At 38.6% G+C, this 20,896-nt stretch overlaps 1 protein-coding gene across 1 annotated transcript; it reads right to left on the bottom strand.

Annotated features, from left to right (window-relative positions):
- Nucleotides 1–1,393: 1,393 nt before the first annotated feature.
- On the bottom strand, nucleotides 1,394–19,779 carry drd4a (dopamine receptor D4a). Its single transcript, XM_067437266.1, has 4 exons — nucleotides 19,047–19,779; nucleotides 16,744–16,856; nucleotides 9,637–10,214; nucleotides 1,394–2,359 (listed from the first exon to the last, which is right to left on the bottom strand). Exons 1-4 carry the CDS (start codon nucleotides 19,272–19,274, stop codon nucleotides 2,148–2,150), a joined length of 1,131 nt encoding a protein of 376 aa, XP_067293367.1. The 5' UTR covers nucleotides 19,275–19,779; the 3' UTR covers nucleotides 1,394–2,147.
- Between the last annotated feature and the right edge of the window lie 1,117 nt (nucleotides 19,780–20,896).

Here is a 20,896-nt window from a genome sequence, read left to right as displayed (position 1 = left end):
TGGTCTCTACACTAGAGACAATTCCTCACATCGGGGCATTCATTTCTTTCTTTCTTAGACTGTCAACCCCAGCTGTTAAACTGGTATTTTTATAACATCACATCAATGTCGCCTTAGTAAAACTTCTTTGCATTTTGTCCTATAAAAGTTTTTGCTTGGCGAATACATGAAATGAACAGGTATTTGGATACGAGGCTCGTTAAAAAAAGGCGTCTACTGTACAAGCTCAAAGTCTTTAAACTCCTCCTCTGGACATCAGCACAAAGTACTTGTTGTCTATGAAAAAAACATTTATTTCGCAGATGATAGTGCAATCAGATGCAAAATGAATGCCCTTATTTTAACGCTGGATGAGCTCCTTCGCATATCACATGAGAACTGTAATGGCAAAGAGAGGTCATCGTAGATGGCAGGCCATTTCACAGACATTTCTGTCACAGAAGCTTCAAAGCAAAAACTGGGCGTCGTCTATTAAACACAAGCATAACGAAATGTTTCGTTTGTTCGTAAAAGCCTTTTATGCATTATTTGTCATATTAGCTTCAATAAAAACATCCCCAAAAAATGTTTTCCTGATTTGTCCCATCCGTAAGTATGGTTTTCATTACTGGATTTTACAATTAATTTACATGCATGTGAATTTCGTGCATGTGTTTTTATAAAATCAAGTTGTGTGCTATTAACATGGAATTTGAAGGTTTTACCAACAATTAACTGAGCAATCAATTAAAGGGGGGGTGAAACACTCAGTTTCAGTCAATCTCATGTCAATCTTGAGTACCTATAGAGTAGTATTGCATCCTTCATATCTCCGAAAAGTCTTTAGTTTTATCATATTTATAAAAGAAATATGGGCTGTACCGAGTCTTTCCGGAAAAAACCGAGCGCCTGGAGTCGTATCGTGTGGGTGGAGCTAAAGAATGACCAATGTGCACAAAGCGGTGACGTCCTCAAGCGTGGAGAAACCCATCGCTATCTCAGCTAATACAGATAATGATCCACAATCAAATCTGAGGCTGAAATAAATTGAACAGGAGAAACGGCAACATCAGGATGTCCGTCTCTGTGGTATGGACTGTATTTAGGGGCCTTTGTGTGTCTTTACGCGCAGTTTATGAGGACATGATTCGGTTTATGGACTATTGTATGTGACTAGACCTTAGAGGTAGCAAGCAAAATGGTTTTGCACGTCAGAGTCAGACTAGTGTTATGTTTGAATGACGAAGCACGCGATCGTATCGTTTACTGATGTTTACTCATGCGACGGTAGCCAACAGCAGAGACATTTGAAGTTGATTTACTCACCGGCTGCTTCCAAAGCAGGACCGCTCTGTCAAAAACACACTTCTTTGGTATGATTTGGTGAAGTCCTGTGACAGCACTGACCGTGGAAATCCACTTTGCGACGCGACTGAAGCGATGCCTTGAAGCTTCTCGTCATTTCTGCGTTCAAATCGGTTCAAATGCAGCGCTGCCTTCCCAGAATGCTGTGCTGAAGCGTTGAATTCGCTCAACGTCACCCATAGGAATAAAGTGGAGCGCGGCGCGTCATAAGTGTTCACGGACGACTGGATCTGCAGCTGAGAGACTGTTTACGGCGTGCATTTCCTCTCTCCCTCTAGTTACGCGCGCGCGCACCCTACCGGGAGAAGAGCCCGTACAGCCCATACAAGGACCTTCCGCTCTATTTAACGTCAAGTAGACCCATACTCGAAAAAAACTCGCCGAAACTTGTGAGAAACCGGAAGGAGTATTTTTAACACAGAAATACTCCATCAAACGTCCAACATTAGTTTTTGAAACTTTGTCTATGTTTAGGATGGGAATCCAAGTCTTTAAAGGTGTAAAAAGCTCAGTATGCATGAAACAGCATTTCACCCCCCCTTTAAATGCCCGTTTACATATAGTGTTTTATGTACATTCATTCTGCTTGTGTTTCATGAAGGAGGCCCTTTGATGTCGGCTTTCAAAATGTAAACATACAAAATAAAAATGTTAAGTAAAAATGTAATGGCAGCAAACATTGTAGTGCATTATAATCATACTTTCATACTTGTGTCTTACAACATGCTGTATTTACATGTAAGCATTATTTGTCTGGTTTATTAATACTTTTGGGTACGTTTTGTTCGTAAACCGTTAGCAGGCTAGCAGCAGTTGGGCAGAGTCGGCAGGAACTTCCGGAAGAACTTCCTGAACTCTGTGTTGAAGACGGTGTAGATGATGGGGTTGAGGGCGCTGTTGACGTAGCCCAGCCAGGTCACGATACTAATGACAAAGCCCGGGATTTCACACTCCTCGCAAAGAGCCCTCATCGTGTGCACTACGAAGAATGGCGTCCAGCAGAACAGGAAGGCACCTGTAGATGGACGAATGTCAGGTGAAAAATGTAAATGTCAAATAAAATGCTATTTAATTCCTTTCAGAACTCAGTCAATCAATTCAATAAGAAAATGGTTTCAAGAGACGTGTCCTCATTACATTTGTCCATTGTAAAGTGAAGTTTTTCAGTATTGTGATATAAACTAAAATGTGTTCCTCCCCAACTTCCTGTTGTAGTAGGAAAAGCAATACTTCAACTGGAAGGAAACTATCATGGGAACTTTCACACCAAACATCCTGTTTTCCCAGGACATAGACATTTTGGTTATAGATAGTATTTTGTAATATAAAAATGTTCTGTCCATACAGAGGGGGCATATTTTTAATGTATTTAATAAGGCATCTTTGAGTAAACTTTGAGTATCTCATTGCCGGACCGAGCGTCCTGGTTTTCGATAAGCAAAATGTGGTCACCCTAGATAATTATAACTATGCATTTTAATAATAATTTGTACAAAAGGCTCCTTCACACCAAGGACGATAACTATAATGATATAGTTATAAATGTGAAAAGAATATCAAACTTCACACCACAGCCTAACGACACAGAGAAACGATATAGTTGGAATTAGGGTTGCCAGGTCTGCGTGACAAAAGTAGCCCAACGGCCTGTCAAAAGTTGCCCAAAAATATCACAATGTGATTTTCTCCCTCGGGCGACCATATAATCCACTCAATTTATACGTCTGGGGGGTGTTTTGTGGTTGTTGGAGGGCCGAAATCTTATTTACGAGGGTGGAGATCAACCTGCAGACATTTAAAAAAAAAAAAAATTAAAGATCCACTGAAATCAAAATTTAAGTTTTTTTAGCTTTTAGTATGACTGTGTTAGCCTTAAAGTATAAGCTGGTATGTTCCAAAACTATGACAATTTGCATTTAGGAGATATAAGCATTCAAAATGTACAGTCTCCCACTTCCTTTAAAACGAATGTCAGATTTTGGTGACATCATCGCAGACTTCACTTTCTCGTCAAATCTTCTGTCCAATCAAAATGCTCTCTAGAATCTAAAGCCCGCCCCTACACTGCTGAAGCTGTGGCTGAAATCGGTCAGTTGTTAACACACATTTACTAATATCTACATGGTGAAAGGCACATAGCACACTATATATGTGATAGGAAATGATTCAGTGTAAATATGCTTTCATTTGAGGCGAATAAGGTCTGTTTTCACGTTAGTTTCACACACCGCAGCAGCGCACACACACCCCAATGGCACTGGTCTAAATTTAGACTACAGACACGAGAGCGCAGCGCGGATCATATGTGTGAGTCGGCGCAGACAACAAACATATCGAGCCATTTGAATTCTGCACAGAATGCTGCATTTCAAAGAGATATGGAGGAGATGATGATGATGGTAAACAGTGTTAGAGGAAACTGGCTTTACCAAACAGAGAAAGGTCCGCTCTTGCGCTCTAGTCAAACTGTATATTAACGAAACGCTATTGGCTGTTTCAAAAAAGGGGAGGAGCTGCTAACAGCCGAAGCCGTTTCAGGGGAAATTACGTCAACATATTGAATAATGAGGCGCGTTTCGAGGCATTTCAGTGGGCCTTTAAGAGTAGCCCAGTTCCGTGGGAAAACCGCAGACTTGGCAAAACTGGTCGGAAACACTCTCAGAACAATAATTTTTTCCAGCTGATGAACGATAAAAACATTGAGCGCCAATCAGAACCCATCCTGCTGTAATGAGCTCAAGCATTTAAAGTGGCAGACGACAAAACTGCAGTGCATGCTTATAATAAACAGAACAATATTATCCACTGAACACAAATATTGGATTGGAAAAACTTTATTAATCCCGTTAGAGAAACTGATTTGCAACTTCGACAATACAACCATCAAACTCAACACACAATTGACATAGATAAAATAAACTATTTCATAACAAATATTCATAACTCACATGGTTATTGTTATAGTTTTCTTTATAGTTATCATAGAGTAGAGTATCATAGTTGGTGTAAACGGGCCTTAATTTTATGAAAATAGGAAAGTTCACACCACAGCACAACTATGACAATAACAATACAGATGAATGTTATCGTTGCTCATTAGTTTTACTGTAATCCCACTGATTAAGGGCCAGATTTACTAAACAGAGCAAATTAGCGCGAGAGCCCAAAAACGCAGATCACTCTGGAAAGTTCTACGTGTGATCTACTGATTGCGCTCAAATTAGTGAACCTATTTTTCCAATCGTTAAACTAGCAAAAGACCTGCGCCATGTGCTTCAGACCATACGCTCAGATTGTTAAAATAAGATCCAATGTTATTATTGTATACCGTTTCATTATGTACTAAAATACTGAGTTGCAAATAGTATCTAACTAATATTTACACTTATTGTAAAGAAAATACTGCTATTTTTACATAGTGTAAGTAGCCTAGAAATCTAGACGCACCCTAGCGGCAGCAAATTTAATCTGCCCGCGAGTGTCATCTAGGAACTCTCAATACCCTTCTGAGCTGTATTCCCCTCACTCTGGATGGGCCAATCACATCGTGTATAGAGTCGGTGGGCGGGGCCATAATGACGACGGCCGAGTTGCGTTTGCGTGCTTCTAGTAAACACAGAAGCTGGCGAACGGTGGGAGTTTGAAAGACAACCGATTATCCCGCCCCTCAGATTGAGCTGTCTATGGTGAGTTTCCAGACCAAACATCTTGATGTGGCTCTGGCTTGTCAGGCTATAGTGTAAGCATATCACAAAGAAAATACTATCTTTTTACTTCGTGCAAAATAGTACCGCTGCCTATAGTTATTATTCTTAATGTGAACAGGCCCTAAGATTAAGTCACTTATTAGACTTGAGATAGAAATAATAATAATAAGAAAACATCAAACAGCACACTGTAAACAAACAAGTCCATAATATTCATAAACTGGATAAAACCCTTGTAAAAAGCCAAAGAAATCTGTAGGATCACTTATGATACGGCACACTAAACGTCTAACCCAGTCCTCTTCATTCCAGGCTTTTTGGAGTCAGTGGATCGCTTCAAGACTACACTGTTTAAATGAGCGAGTATCATCTCAGATCAGATATACAAGTTACTTTATTCACTTTAACTTTGAGAGTTTTCAGACAGAAACAGAGGACTAAAGGAGGGTTGCTCTCGTCAGACAGAGCTGAAATATGACCTGCCGATCTATCCTTCTACCCCTGCACAATATTTACATAGATTCCTCATTCGACTGATCAGCACAGGCACAAATGAGGCATCTATGTAAATATGATCACACCGGGTTTTGACCTTACTCTATGGAAGTAATGGCGCTGAGAATACTCGATGAGATTCGTCTGATATGAGATAAAAATAACAAATACTGTTAGGTTTCTCACACAAACAAATGGCTTTTTAACCAATGAACCAGGACGTGTGAGGGTGTTGTCCTCGGTTTACGGTTTTATCAGAAACGGTTGTGAACCAAGTGTCACAGCAGCCGCTGAGCGGACGCACAGAGTAACGTCATAACATCATTTTAAACACACTTAAATGTATCTAATATGTTAAACAGAGCACCTCATACTTATGACCGGAAAAGCGGTAATGGCGCCGCATTTTAAATGACAATATCCTGGCCGGGCTACTGTTGTCAGTGATATAAGTATTTGAAATTAACATGATTTCTAAATGTCTAGTGACATATCAGGGTCATTTTATGATTCATTGAAATTAGTGCTGGGCAACGATTAAAACGTTTAATCGCGATTAATCGCATGATTTTCTATGATTAATCGCAGTATGCGCAAAATTCAATAATGAATACAAAAGTGCTGCTAAATGAACAAAAGTGCAATAACATATGGTTTGCAAACACTTTAAACAAATAAGGTGCTTTTTACAGCAGTTAAAAGTTAGCAACAGTTACAATTGTAAATATCAGCTTAAACATTAATTTAATCAAATTAAATTAAATTGGTGGTATACATATATTGATTCTGTAGTAATATTCTCATCAGTGCTCTGTCAGCTTTAACATAGGCCTACTTAAATCTGCATATTTGTGATATTCACCCCAGGGCGTTATTTAATTTTATAAAGGCCATTTTTAAAAATCTTATTAAATGTATGCATCATCTTTCATGTTAAATTCTTACATTTGATTCAGTTATTCAATTATAATAGTAAAAACACTATAGGCTGTTACCAATCAAATTAAATAATTTAAACTGCAAAAAATACAGCTGCAATAAATAATGTTATAAGATTGATGTTCTATATAAAGCATGCAATCATACTTTTAAACAGCAAGTGATCGTTCTTCATAAGTGAGTCATTGAGTCGTTTATTCAAATGATTCATTCAAAATGCTGAATCATTTAGTAACAAAACACTGCGCTGAGTGTTGCTTTCTTTTGGAACTATTTTCGTCGGTGAAATCATGGGTGAAAAGGAACAAAAAAGGTTGTTTAGATCTAAAAATTAATTAACTTAATATTAATTAGGCTACTTGTTTATTGAACTAGGCTACTCATGCTACACAATTCACGATTGCAAAGTTGACTTGTGTTATTAACAATATCATAAATCATAAATATCAACAACTACAAAAAACTCCCAGTTTTACCCAGTATGTTTCTTCTGTGAGTTTATATTGCTGCTCAATTGTTTTGATTTCTCCACGAATGTCCCTCACAAAGAGACAGGCAGCACGAGCCTCAACGCAACTTTGTTACCAGAGGCAGAGATACACTCATCAATCGCTGTTTACATTGAATATAATAAAAACAACAAAAAAATCTGAATCATTCTCGCGTTTCTGGTTATTTTTATATTTTATTTGTCCCATTTGTCCCAGATAAAGAATGCCAAGCCCTTGGCATAGGCTACATACAGCTCTGTATTCTCCTGTGACCAATGCTTGTCTTTATGTGTATTCAGACGCAGTGAGCAACGGCCTTTCAAAATAATAATAAATAACTACGTTAATGCGCGTTAACGTGATAATAACGCGTTAACTTGCCCAGCCCTAATTGAAATACCATACATTTCTTACATACAGTTCCTTTAAGACAATTTTACTTGTCCAAACTAGCTAGCAGATATTATGCTTCTAGTGTGGACTTTATTTTTCCAAAACTTCTGAAGAGCAACCCTACCCTGCCTGACCTTTAACTGTCTCTCTCTCTCACTCTGCTACCCCCTTCTCATCTGTACTCAGGTTGACAAGGAGCGAAAGGGATTGCCAAGTACTGTCAGTACTGTACAGAGCACAGCACAGGTACATCAGTGGCACGTCCCAGCAACCCGTGTAGAGGATAAGTGCATGTCTTAATGTGACGACGGCTGCCCCCACTCTGCCTGCTGGACTAAAGTGAGGCTTACATCATAATCGGATTGGAGGATTGGTGAGGAATGATTAGCCAATGAGGGCCAAAGGAGTTCCTCGTTTCAGCAAATGTGGACAGTGTTTTTAATCACTCCTCTAAGCCCTTTTTCCCCTCCTCTTTATTTGTGTGAACTCAGAACACCTCCAAACTGAGTGAGAAGGCTGGTTGTTATGGTGCTTTTTATGGTTCAATCAAAGCTATTAGAAAATAATTCCTAGACATTCTTCATTACTTATTAAAAAACATTATATTTTTGAATTCCCTAAATAAATGTTGCCTGAAGGCAGAAATGTTTCTTTGCTAACTGCCTGGAAACAGCTCAGCCCACCTAATTGATTAATTATAACTGCATAAAAATAGCTGAAATAAACAGTAAAGTATTTAAAACAAATGGCTAGTTTAAAAATAAATGATCCACCATTTTAAAATAAAAAGCAAAAATGTGAATTTTGAAGTACAATCATTTCGAAGTAGCTTTTAACATTTTAAAATAAAATGTCTTTATAGGGGTAGAATGCATTGATCACTCATTTTTTTCCATGTAATTTCCTGAAAAAGAATGCCATGTTAATTTCACCTTTAAACAATTTGCAAATTGAAGGCTATAAAACAAATTGTGAATAAATGTATATAGATGAAAAGAGCTTTTCACCTTTTTAAAATAAAATGTCGTCATAGTGCTGGCTGTGCTGACATGCACATGCTTGTTTTATGCAATATTTGTAGTTTAATATCTGTTTAGCAGAAGCTGTTTTGAAAAAAAGTTAACTCAAATTGAACTTAGACTTTAGATACTTAAAGCTGCAGTGTGTAAGTTTTGCCTCTCTGTCGCCATCTCTGTTTGAAACCTGTAATTACAGTTATTTGCTGCGTTATTATCTGTACGCAAGTTGTGTCAACACGGCTTCTCAGTGCGGATAAATCTAATGTTTTGAGGATTGTGTGTGGCTTGCTGTCAGTCACCGCACCGGTGTGAATACTGTATTTCAAAATCACAGCTTCACAGTAATAAACCGGGAAGTGTTAACGTTGTAAAATCCATCAGCTAAGAAACCAATTTAATTTCACCTGTAAAGCAGCTCTATAAAAAGACAATAGTGTCATTATTCAGTTCAATTTAGTTGAGTTTAACACCTTTTCCTCTTCGGCAGCTCAGAAAAATAGCCCTGCGGTGAGACAGAATATTTGTATTTTAACCCTTAAATGCATGAATGTTTCTCCAATCATTATTACATATTCGGGTCTTTAGCGACCCGGATCTATATCTAACACAGATGAAGCTCTAACTGCCGCAATAGTATAAAACTGATGTTTTAATAACAATTACAAAATAATAAAATAAAGCATATTTTGTAACTTTTTGTAACTTGGAAGAGTTCAATTTGAACAGCGTCTTCACTAAATCCACCATCAAGCGACAGTAATATTCGATTGCGTTGCGCTGTAAACCTCTGAGCCAATTCAAGTTTTTCCTGACGATGTTTTGTTTAATGCCTGCTGTAATTATGAGTGAAACATCACGTAATCATTGTGCATCAGATATTGCCACCTTGAGGAAGAAATGTGAATTGTACTTACTAAGTCGTAAGAGATTCAATTATTGTTGTGCAGAAAAAAATATACTAACACTATTACGTACCCCAGGTCACTAGTGACCCTATGCACATTTTACAACAAAAAAAATTAAGTATTGATATAAATCGTTTAGAATGAATAGATTGAGCAATACTATGAAGGTTGATGTCTAAGTTTAAAAAATGAATGAGGGTGAGGGTAGTGACGTCAGGGGTCAAAAAAGATCCAAGGTATCCATTTTAAGGTTAATAAATTATTTAATGTAGTCTCTGAAATAATACAGGGTCATAAAAAGTATAGCAAGACATTAAACCTCAGTATAAATAAACAAACTTACCTACTACAACAGGAAGCACCTTCATTGCTTTCCTCTCCCTCCGGTTTATTTTCGTCCCCTTCCTTTGGCGGTTCTGGTTTTTATCTTGATTGTAGCTCCCTACGGGGTAGGCGAGCACGGACACAGGATCTGGGCTGTCAGGATCGGGGTAGTGATCCTGGTCCAGCTCCTCTGTGTCGGTGAGGTCTTTTTCGATCACAGGCGGCAGAGGGGGCGGCAAGCCAGACAGGGGCTGAAGCGACGCGGCGGCCTCCTGAAGCTTTCTGCAGGTCTGCATGCTGCTCCTCAGCTTGGCCTTCCGCGCCTCCTCCCAATTCCTCAGGCCCCGGAACATGCCGCAGTACAGCAACAGCATGATGGGGCACGGCACGAAAAACGAACAGACGGAGGAATAGACCACGTAGTTGTTGTCCTCCAGCTTGCATTCGCTGTTGTCCCGGTTGGGGACGTTGTTGATTCCGAACATCACGGGGGAGGCCACGGCTAAGGCCAGGATCCATGTGGCGGAGAGCAGGACAATCTGTCGCTGGTCCACATGTTGGCGGTTGTAATTAAGAGGGACGAAGACTGCGATAAACCTGTTGCAGACCATAAGAGCTATTACAATCCAATCTATGCAAAACACCCTGATCAACACATTCCTTTCAGGGATGGAAATTAACTTTTTTGTCCACCGGCCACTGTGGCTGGTGGATTTCAAAATCTACCAGCCACTCAACGTTTTTACCAGCCACTTTCTTGTTTATAACCGACAATGTGTAACTGCACGTGAAAATTAATACTACAAGCTCTACAATACTTAAGCTGTTTATTTAATCTCAAATCTCAATGAAATACTGACATTTTTTCACTCTTATACACACACAAACCATGAACTGATATACATTTCATTAAATGAGTAGGGCTCTATGTTCTCTCTCTTTTTTTTTTTTTACCTGGATGTGGCATTTGGATGATTCTTTTATGGCTTCCAGTTTTAGGTTTTTAGTACCAACAATGAAACTACTAGTTTTGGCATCTCCTGAAGCGTGTTGACGACATACCGAGCAGAACATTGTCAGTAGGGATGCATCGAAATAAAAATTCTTGGCTGAAACCGAAGCACTAAAAGAAATTATGCCAATTATCCATTGCATTTATGGCTAATGCTATGACTGAGTAACTTTACTAAAAATCAAGGCATTGCAATTGCATTAATTAATATTAAAGTTTCAAATAATAAATCAATTACAAATTATGCAAATATTTATTTAGCACATTGCAACATCAAACAGTATAAAATAAAATTCAAAGTAAAATGTTTAACTTGATCTCACTCATGTGTACATTAAATAATAATGTACAGGTCTACTAGCCTACAGAAATGTAATAAAGTAATCAAATGTAAAATAACTGCATATTTAACTGTTTAAATGAAAGATTATTCCTTATTAAACTTACAAAAGCTATTCAATCAAGAGCAGTGAGTGATGTCCTTATCGTTTGTTTGACATTAAACATAGCAGTAAAGGCTACTGCCCCTTTAAGACCTAATAGAGGGATATGCGTCATCTTTCACGACTGTATAAAGTTCACTTAAGGCATATTCAGACTATGTCTGCTAGAATACTCATCAAGATGAACATGTTGGCATACTTTTTGTGTGAGTTTGTCCGTTTAAGCACAAGACTTGAAAGAGAACTCAATATTTGCGCGCTGTGAGACGGGTGCGCGCTTCCGGATGACAGTGACGGATCTTCTCTCAGTGCGCGCGAGTTATTATGGTTATTGGTTATTATTCGCGTCTTCTGGCACTACATCCGGGTAATGACGGCGAAAACGACTGGTCATATTCGGACATACATAGTGCGGCCGCACTCGCATTCACTGAACACAGTTTATAAAGAGGGGAAACAGTATGCTATTTTTATTTACCCGCCACGGTGGCCGGTAGGTGAAGCGAGTTTACCCGCCACAACGCAAAATCACCCGCATTTGGCTGGTGGCGGGTGCTAATTTCCATCCCTGATTCCTTTCATAATTAAATGCTAGCTAAAAGCCACTGATCAACTCTCTTATTGGCTAATTGACCCAATTGTGTGCCGACCTGATATTTCCCTCATCTGCTAATCAGATATCACTCATATCAACATGTGTAGGCTATTTTATCATAATGTGATTCCAGTTAACAGAAAGAGCAAAGGGTTTCACAAAATCTGTGAAAGGTCATATTTCCCCAAATTGTCATGAGCATATTGCAAAAATGTTCATTATTTTTAATGTATGCCTAGTAAAAACAAAACAAGAAGTAAGCTACCACAGAATCTGGGGCAAATATTTATACAGTATACAGTATATGCATGCGTTTAATATATGTGTGTGAGTGTGTGTGTGTGTGTGTGTGTGTGTGTGTGTGTGTGTGTGTTAGAGCTAGGGCTGTGCGATATTGAAGAAAAATGCGATATGTGATATCTTGTTAAATAATGCGGTATTCGATATGCGATACGATATTGCAATTAGTGTGTGAAATCCATATGAATTATATTAAAAAAATTATTTAAAAAAGCGTTTCACATTCTTTCTGGGAAAAGAAAGCGTCGCTACAACTTCTGAAAGGGACCAGCTGCGTTGTAGAAAAAATATGTGTTACAAATTGGTTACGGGTTTCGGTGTGCGTGTCAAACAGCACAAGACTGCAAATTATTATTTTTCGCAAATTATTGCGTTTAATAACGTCAAGCAAGTCACATAAGTAACAGTGATGTCCCCAAGTCTATTCTCTGCCCAATGTGTGACCGAAAACATACACTTTTCACAATGTTGATGTAGCCTATTAAAATCATTCAGGTATTGCGAGCCGTTGCGTTATGATGCATATATGTACATTTGCGATATTTCAATAAAGTGCACAGCCCTAATTAGAGTTGTCCGATTCATCACATCCAAAATAAAAGTTTGTTTACATAATATATCTGTGTACTGTGTATATTTAAGATTTATTTATATTATATCAGTATATATATATATATATATATATATATATATATATATATATATATATATATACGCACACATACACACACACACACATACAGACTTAATGCAAAATAAAAAGTGGTTGAAGGTTGAAGTGTTCAGCATAATTTGGGAGATACACCTATATACGGGAGATTCATGTATATATAATTGTATAGTTTTATATAATAACTGTTCTCTATGAATCGCAAAGCTGCCAATAATTTCCATATCAGTGATAAAAGAAGCCATGAGCGTTTACTATTGATTGAGTACATTTCTAAACAGGATTGTGTGAATCCTGAGGCATCTCACAGCTCTGGACGCATGTGGCTGTTACACAAACCAAACGCAGTGGTGTCCAAAATTGCTTTTTTCATTTTGGATTCTGTGGCGAGTTCTGCCAAGTGCTATGTAGCCTTTCAGCCTTTCCTTGCATAACAATTTTCATGGTGTTGCATCTCCAGAGAGTGCCACCCTGAGCATATATATCTCATTAATCTCTCAAAACACATTCTGCTGAGCCACACTGATAGGCAGGAGGGACGATAATGACCCTGCGGTTGACTCGAATCGCCAGGCCAACGATGGCAGGACAGCGAAGGAGGGTCTAAATTATGAATCGAGTATAATTCCAAGATAATATCAGGAACTTAATGCCATATAGTTATTGTGAACACATTGTTTTGCCTTTATCTCTGTAGTCTCGCTCCTTTTAATCATATCAGCCAGTTTTATTATAAATGCTATTTTATCATGTCTTCAAACAGAACCACAATAAGGAAGATAACCTTACCGCCTTTCAAAATATAAAACTAGCTGTATAAAGTCAGTGTACTGCATGAATTCAATTCATTGATCCTTGCTTCAGTTTAAGCATCAGACTTTAAAGACACGGACAGTAACCACAGCTACAACCCAAATAATGTGATTTCTAGGTTACCACAGTGAGTTTTCCTTTGATAACGGCTATAAATAAATCATATGTTTATTGGAAGTGGGTGCAAACTACGCATGATATCTAATTTGCATACGGAGGGGAAACGCGCTTGCATACAAATGGTAATTAATTTTCTGATGGCCCTGTTTACACCTGGCACCAAGATGTGTTTTGGTCGTTGAGGGAGACATATTCCCGGTTACATTTGGTGTCTCTTTTGTCCACTTGCAACCACTTCTGTCCTGATTTCTTCGACGGGAGGGTCTATGGGCGAGTAAATATATGGGCTTTTTCAGATCTTCCAGTCTAATGGATGAAATAAGCTCACACAACTTACATATGAACACACAACCGGAGACAACAGAAGAAAAAAAAATACAGCAGCTTTAGTTTCCTCTCTGACAGACACAAGACCAGCCGAATGCTGTGAGTGTGTGTGTTAGAAATCAGGACTGGAGGGAGAACATTGAGCTTGGTACATTTTTCACTTTCAAACCAAACTTGGGTCTCTAGCCAACAGTTTAAATCCCGTCTGGCTAGTGCGCGTCCCATAATGTTCACGCATTAGGTCAGTAGGAGGACAGTAGGGGTCTTTTTACTGATTTTGAATTCTCTTTTCCATACAGTGAATTTTATTATCACTAAAGTTTAGTGGTCTAGAAAAATGATAATGTAGTGCAGAATGTGAACTGTTTTATGATGGACTGTATTAGAATGATTTCTGAAGGATCATGTGACACTGTAAACTGGAGTAATGATGCTGAAAATACAGCTTTGATCACAGGAATAAATTACATTTTACAATATATATTCACATAGAAAACAGATATTGGAAATTGTAAATAATATTTCTTAATGTGTTTTTACCGTATTTTTGATGATAAAAAAAAAAAAAAAAATCAGCCGCCTTCTTTCAAAAATCGGAATTATTTTAAACTTTTGATTGCCAGTTTGTAAAATAATAATTACTGAAGAAAGTCTGGAATCAGATACACAAACATTCCCTCTAATAAGCTGAAAAGTTGTGCATTGTGTGACAAATAACGCAAAATTCGAAAAGGTCAGTAGTAGTTTGCATCCCTGGTCAATGTCCGATGTTTAACATTTTTTAAACAGTCAGGAAAAATTACTGCATTGACTCATGTTCAGCTGTTTATCTTACCTCGGTTTACATTCGAATGCTGCTTAGTTTCTGTGGACAATAAATCCTGCCTCCTTCTACCTGATTGGATATCCCAAACATTTTGACATTGACAAGCACTTTTAGACCCCTGAGACTGATCATCAGGCTAAATAGATTCATTTTTGCCTCAAGTGGGCAGTGCGGGGCCATTCGTCTGGCCTGATGGAAGGATATAGGCTACGTAATTTTACTATACCGTATTTTCCGGACTATAAGTCGCACTTTTTTTCATAGTTTGGCTGGTCCTGCGACTTATAGTCAGGTGCGACTTATATATCAAATTTAATTCATACTGACTGACAAGAATAAACATATAGCCGCGAGAATGCGCTCTATGCTGCTCCTGTAGCCTAATATTTACTTATAGACAACAACTTAGAAAGACTGAACACAAACAAAATGCCCGCATAAAGAAAATCTTATTCTGCAAAATACAAACAGCATGTAGTAAAACATGCAGCGGAGAACGATTCTCACAGCGTTCGTCTCGCGCGGCAGAGCCTCTCCCGGCAGAGAGTTCAAGCCTCTGTGGACTCGTTCCTTCAGCTCTGGCCATCTTGCTTACAGTCCGCAAGTAGATTTCTTTTTCTTCTTCATCACAATTAAAGTAACCTCTGCTTTTCGCCAGTCCCTTACAAGTTTCTCACTCACTTCAAACTTTCTTTCTTCTGCTCGGGTTATGCAGTGAAGCGGGCACGAGCGAGTGCACGCGAGCAGGTGGTCGCATGCGCGCGCGGGTGCTCGCATGCGCGCGGCTCCAGCTCTGCCCTAATGCGACTTATAGTCCAGTGCGACTTATATATGTTTTTTTCCGCGTCAAGACGCATTTTTTGACTGATGCGACTTATACTCCGGAGCGACTTATAGTCCGGAAAATACGGTAATTCATTCTTCATACATATTTAACTAGCAACATGGTACAGTTCGCCCCTGGCTCTTCGAAAACATTCAACCACATGAGCGTTTACACTATGAATGCAATCCGGTCGAATGTGTTTTCATCTACCTCTGGAAGTGGTCGAAAGTCGACAAGCTCAAAATGCATCTTAAAGGGATAGTTCACCCAAAAATGAAAATGTGATGTTTATCTGCTTACCCCCAGGGCATCCAGTATGTAGGTGTGTTTGTTTCTTCAGTAGAACACTAATGAAGATTTTTAACTTCAACCGTTGCTCGTTTAATGCCTGTCAATTGGGAGTTTTTCTATGAGAGCCACTATGAGAGTAAAAAAAAAAAAAAAAAAACAGACATACGAATCCATATTAAACCCTGTGGCTCACATTGATGTCTTAAGACACGAAACAATTGGTTTGTGCGAGTATTTGAGTTGTGAGTATTTATGTAATTTTTTTTACCTCATATTAGACGAATCCCAGTGCCTTCTGTGGAGTAAGGTCAAACCCTGGTGTGAACATAGATGTATTTACATAGATGCCTCATTAGTACGTGCGGATTGGCCAAATGCAGAATCTATGTAAATATCGTATGATCGTGGCGGGTTTTGACCTTCTTCGGTAGAAGCAATGGCATTAGGAATACTGGATGAGAGTCGTCTGATATGAGGTAAAACAAAAATACCATACTGTTCAGTTTCTCACACAAACCAATCATTTCGTGTCTTAAGACATCAATGTCTCGCCACGAGCCACAGGGTTTAATATGGATTTGTATATTTATGTGCTTTTTACTCTCTTAGTGGCTCTCATGCATTATAAGAGCAACGGTTGGAGTTAAAAATCTTCATTTGTGTTCTACTGAAGAAACAAACACACCTACATACGGGTGCCCTGGGGGGAGGAAGATAAACATCACATTTTCATTTTTGGGTTAACTTTCCCTTTAATACCAGGTGTAAACAGGACCTGAAGTGTAGCTTTTATCTACTTAAACCATGCAGATTCAGTCCAAACTGGATTACAATTGTTTTTTTTACTTTTAATTTCAGTTACCGATAATATCAACGTGTGCAGTAGTTCGATGTCAGACCCACCTGTCTATGCTGATGGCACAGAGGTTAAATATGGAGGCAGTGCAAAGCATCACGTCCATGGTCATCAATCCATCACAAACGGTCATATTAAGGGACCAGACTCCATCCTGGAACTGAGAGGGAAAAAAAAAAACATCACCATCTTTTATACTCTTCACCCATTTGTTGCTTCAGTCATCCATTGCTCTGTCTATCCTCGTCTCCATTCCCATGGCTCTCTGACCCCTTTCACCTTCCGCTAACCTCCTGTTCACAGCGGAGCGACTGTGTAAAACCTTAATTTCCCTATTATCCGCTTGCCGTTGTCACAACAATCCAAAACACGCACACACACACACACACACACCACAAGCTCTCGGGCTGATGGTAATTTAGTACCTGATACGCATCATGCGTTCTAAAAAAAGAGATAAAACAGCAGAGAGGAGGATTTAATGGCATTTTAATTATTGGCCTGGAGATGAGGACAGATTCTTAATTGCTTTTTTGGTAATGGCCTCTCGCCCATGCCAACGAGCAACATTCACCCTACGAGTGGAAGCCATGAGATCGTGGTGAGGGGACTCATGTTAAATTGTAATTAAGCCACGGCTGACTCACTGGAGCTTATTTTCTCCGTGTCCTTGTACTGAAGAGCCAGCCAAACAGCCATGAGTCCTTCGCTTGGCTCACGGTGACCTTGTCCCTGCCGTCTGGGGCCCTCAGAGTCCAGTCTAGGGGACATGGTAACTATAGCGTGGCCCCGAATGGCATGTCCGGTCGTTATTTCGGAGGCCTCTTTGGCCACTCTAGTCAAAGCGTCTCCGGACATCGCGACCGCATCCCGGGGTGACAGACAATGTGCATTGTGTGATGTGTGTTGATGACGTCCAATCTGGCAGAGCCGGACGATCTCAGCAGGAGGGGGTCGTTGCAGGACGGATGAATGCATGTCTGCAAAGGTTTTCACGCGAGGAAAACAATCGAGCATTGATGCTAAGTCCGTCTTGCGCTTTTATGGAACAGTAGGAGATACGACCGGTTAAGCGTTACAAGTCAATTGATGAAAGTTTACATGTTACTGTTGCGATAGTTAATTGCAAAATACTACAGTTATTGCTGCTACAATAAAACTGTATAAACATGTTGTAGGCTATACAGTCAAACCCAAAATGATTCAGACACTTTGAGCTGAGCATGTTTTGCTGAAGTGTTTATTCTTTAATTGCTAATGTGACCTTTGACACCAAAGACTCAACACAATGAAGCATTGCTTGGTCATTGGTTGACCTAAACTGGTAATATCTAATTGTGTAGTTAAATTGAACAGCTGATTGGTTAATTGTAATCCATCATGTCAAAGCTATCTGAAATTATCAAGATTTGTTCTGATACAGTTTAACTCGTAGTTCTTGTCATATTTTATTACCATTTTCTAAACTATAGCGAATAAACTGTGATAATGTGAGAAAATGTTTAAGGTGTCTGGAAAAATATACCGTATGTTTGACTGTATATATATATATATATATAATTTCACAATATTACTGTTTTTACAGCCTTGGTATATACACACACACCACAGTCTCTTCTGTAAAAATAGTAATATTGTGAAATATTACAATTTAAAATAACTGATTTATGTTTTAATATGCTTCAAAATGTAATATATTTATATAATGATAAAGCTGAATTTTCAGCATCATTACTCCAGTCTTCAGTGTCACATAATCCTTCAGAAATCATTATAATATGATGATTTGATGCTCAGTCATTATTATTATGCTTCATTTATTTTATTCATTTTTGTTATTGTTGTGGAAAGCATAATACACTGCCATTCAAATGTTTGGGGTAAGTTCTGAGTACATATATATATATATATATATATATATATATATATATATATATATATATATATATATATATATATATATATATATATATATATATATATACACACACACACACACTCACCTAAAGGATTAACATAACTTACCCCAAACATTTGAATGGCAGTGTATTATGCTTTTCACAAACATGATATAGCCTACACATGCACATATTCACAACTAAATATTTATATATAGCTATTTAAGATTTAATTCAGCAATTCCTTAAGTTGTATATAAATTGGTTTACAAGTACAGACATGTTAAAACCAGCATTAAAGTGGCCCAAACCTGGGTTTCACCAGGTCATTTAAGATGATCACCTGCAGGTAAACCAGCTTAACAGGGTTTTAAGGTAAACCTGTTTGTTTTCTGGTCACCTTGTAAATACACAATATTACAATATCCAGGTAATTAAGTATCTTAACTCACCTCTGCATACACGAACAGCGGCAATACCAGAACAGCCAACAGCAAATCAGCTACAGCCAAACTGACTATGAAGTAGTTAGTTGTGGTTTTCAGCGCTTTCTCCGTGTAAACGCTCAGACACACCAGCACATTCCCACATATGATGATAATGATCAATAATATCCCGAATATGAGCGCTGGGAAGTTATAGTTCGTGGTGTGGCTGGAGATGGTGAGGTTGGCTGGCATGTCTGCCTCTATAATAGCCTGTCATCTGGGAATCCTTTGATAAAACTGACCGACAAAACCCGTTTCTTCTTTGCCATTGTTTGAGCGTTCATGAAAACTCAGAACGTTCCCCTTTGCGTCCCGTTTTTTTCTGTCTTTAAAGGAAAAAAGACAGCTCTGAGATCATCGCTGTTCATTTTTTGGAGCAAAAGTTTTCTGTCAGGTTCCCAGCGCGGATCTTCAGCTCGGAGCCCGAGCTCGCGCTTCTATTTCCATCCACCGGCGCGCGAGTCTTAAAGCGGCTTAGCGGGGCGCTGTTAATATCTGAGGCGTTTCATTATATTGTCTGGGGTTATTGAAAACACTTATCTTTATAATAACATCACTTGTTAAAGTTAGCGAATAGGGCTGTAAATAAAGCCAGTGATGATGTGTCAGCGTATTACCGTTTGACCGCCCGGTGTCTCTCCGCTTAAGTTTTGCAGTAACGATCCATGTGAGTGATAATCCCAAAATGGGTGTGATATTGTCCGCGACCGTGAGTAGTAATTTAAGAATGGAGGTTTAGGCTAAATCTTGCATTCTTTAAACATTTAATAATCACATATGTTAAGTTTACTCCATGTGTGTGTAGGCTATAATTAGTTATTAATTACAATTAATTAATTGGAATAATTATAAAATCAATGATTTTCAGGGGTGGATTTTTTTCAGGGCGTAGCCTATTCTGTGAAGTTTTCAACTAGAGTAATTTAAGTTGTAGGCTACAGCACAGTTAATCAAACGCCAACTGTTATCAAGATTTTCTGTCATTTTTGTTTTCAAATTTTGTATTATTTATAACATAGTTATGTATTATTTATAACATAACGACAGCTATTTTTGGTCTATCGTTCAATACGATAATAAAGCAAAATGGTCGAGCGACTACTGGTACTATAGTTACTTCCTAATTTCATGTGGACAATGTTAGTTGTTATGATTTGTTTCTTTTTGTCCTTGTATCTATTTTTTCTTCAATATTTAAATTAAAATGTATATCATTGTAGTCTATGCCTATATGAGGACAAGTTAGTGTCCCCATGAAATCAAAATGTAAGTTTTTATTTTATTTTTTATTATGAATATTAGCCTTAGCTGTTAAAAAAAAAAACATTTTTGCTCAAAACTGACAAAATAAATATAATGAGTGATAGCCTACATGATGAATCCATTTTCCAAATAGTGTTTAGTCTTATCCTGAATCACTATGGTACACTAAAAAAGTGCACTAAAAAAAGAGTCACGACAGCACAGAGCGGATCATGTGATGGAGTCGATCCAGAGTCACGCAAGCACAGAGCGGATCATGTGATCGAGTCAGTCCAGAGTCACGACAGCACAGAGCAGATCATGTGATCGAGTCGGTCCAGAGTCACGACAGCACAGAGCGGATCATGTGATCGAGTCGGTCCAGTCACAACAGCACCGAGCGGATCATGTGATCGAGTCGGTCCAGAGTCACGACAGCACAGAGCGGATCATGTGATCGAGTCGGTCCAGAGTCACGACAGCACAGAGCGGATCATGTGATTGAGTCAGTCTAGAGTCACGACAGCTCAGAGCGGATCACGTGATCGAGTCGGTCCAGAGTGACGACAGCA

Source organism: Pseudorasbora parva, chromosome 25 (genome assembly GCF_024679245.1).
Source record: "Pseudorasbora parva isolate DD20220531a chromosome 25, ASM2467924v1, whole genome shotgun sequence".
Lineage (NCBI taxonomy): Eukaryota > Metazoa > Chordata > Actinopteri > Cypriniformes > Gobionidae > Pseudorasbora > Pseudorasbora parva.
This window is presented reverse-complemented; position numbering and strand designations above follow the sequence as displayed.

Excerpts from the sequence above, each read along its gene's own strand:
- drd4a (XM_067437266.1), bottom strand. The coding sequence starts at position 19,274 with ATGCCAGCCAACCTCACCATCTCCAGCCACACCACGAACTATAACTTC. Across the intron at positions 16,857-19,046 it reads CGCTGTTCGTGTATGCAGAG|TTCCAGGATGGAGTCTGGTC; the intron begins GTGAGTTAAGAT and ends TTTCCCTCTCAG. Across the intron at positions 2,360-9,636 it reads GGTGCTTCCTGTTGTAGTAG|GTGCCTTCCTGTTCTGCTGG; the intron begins GTAAGTTTGTTT and ends GTCCATCTACAG.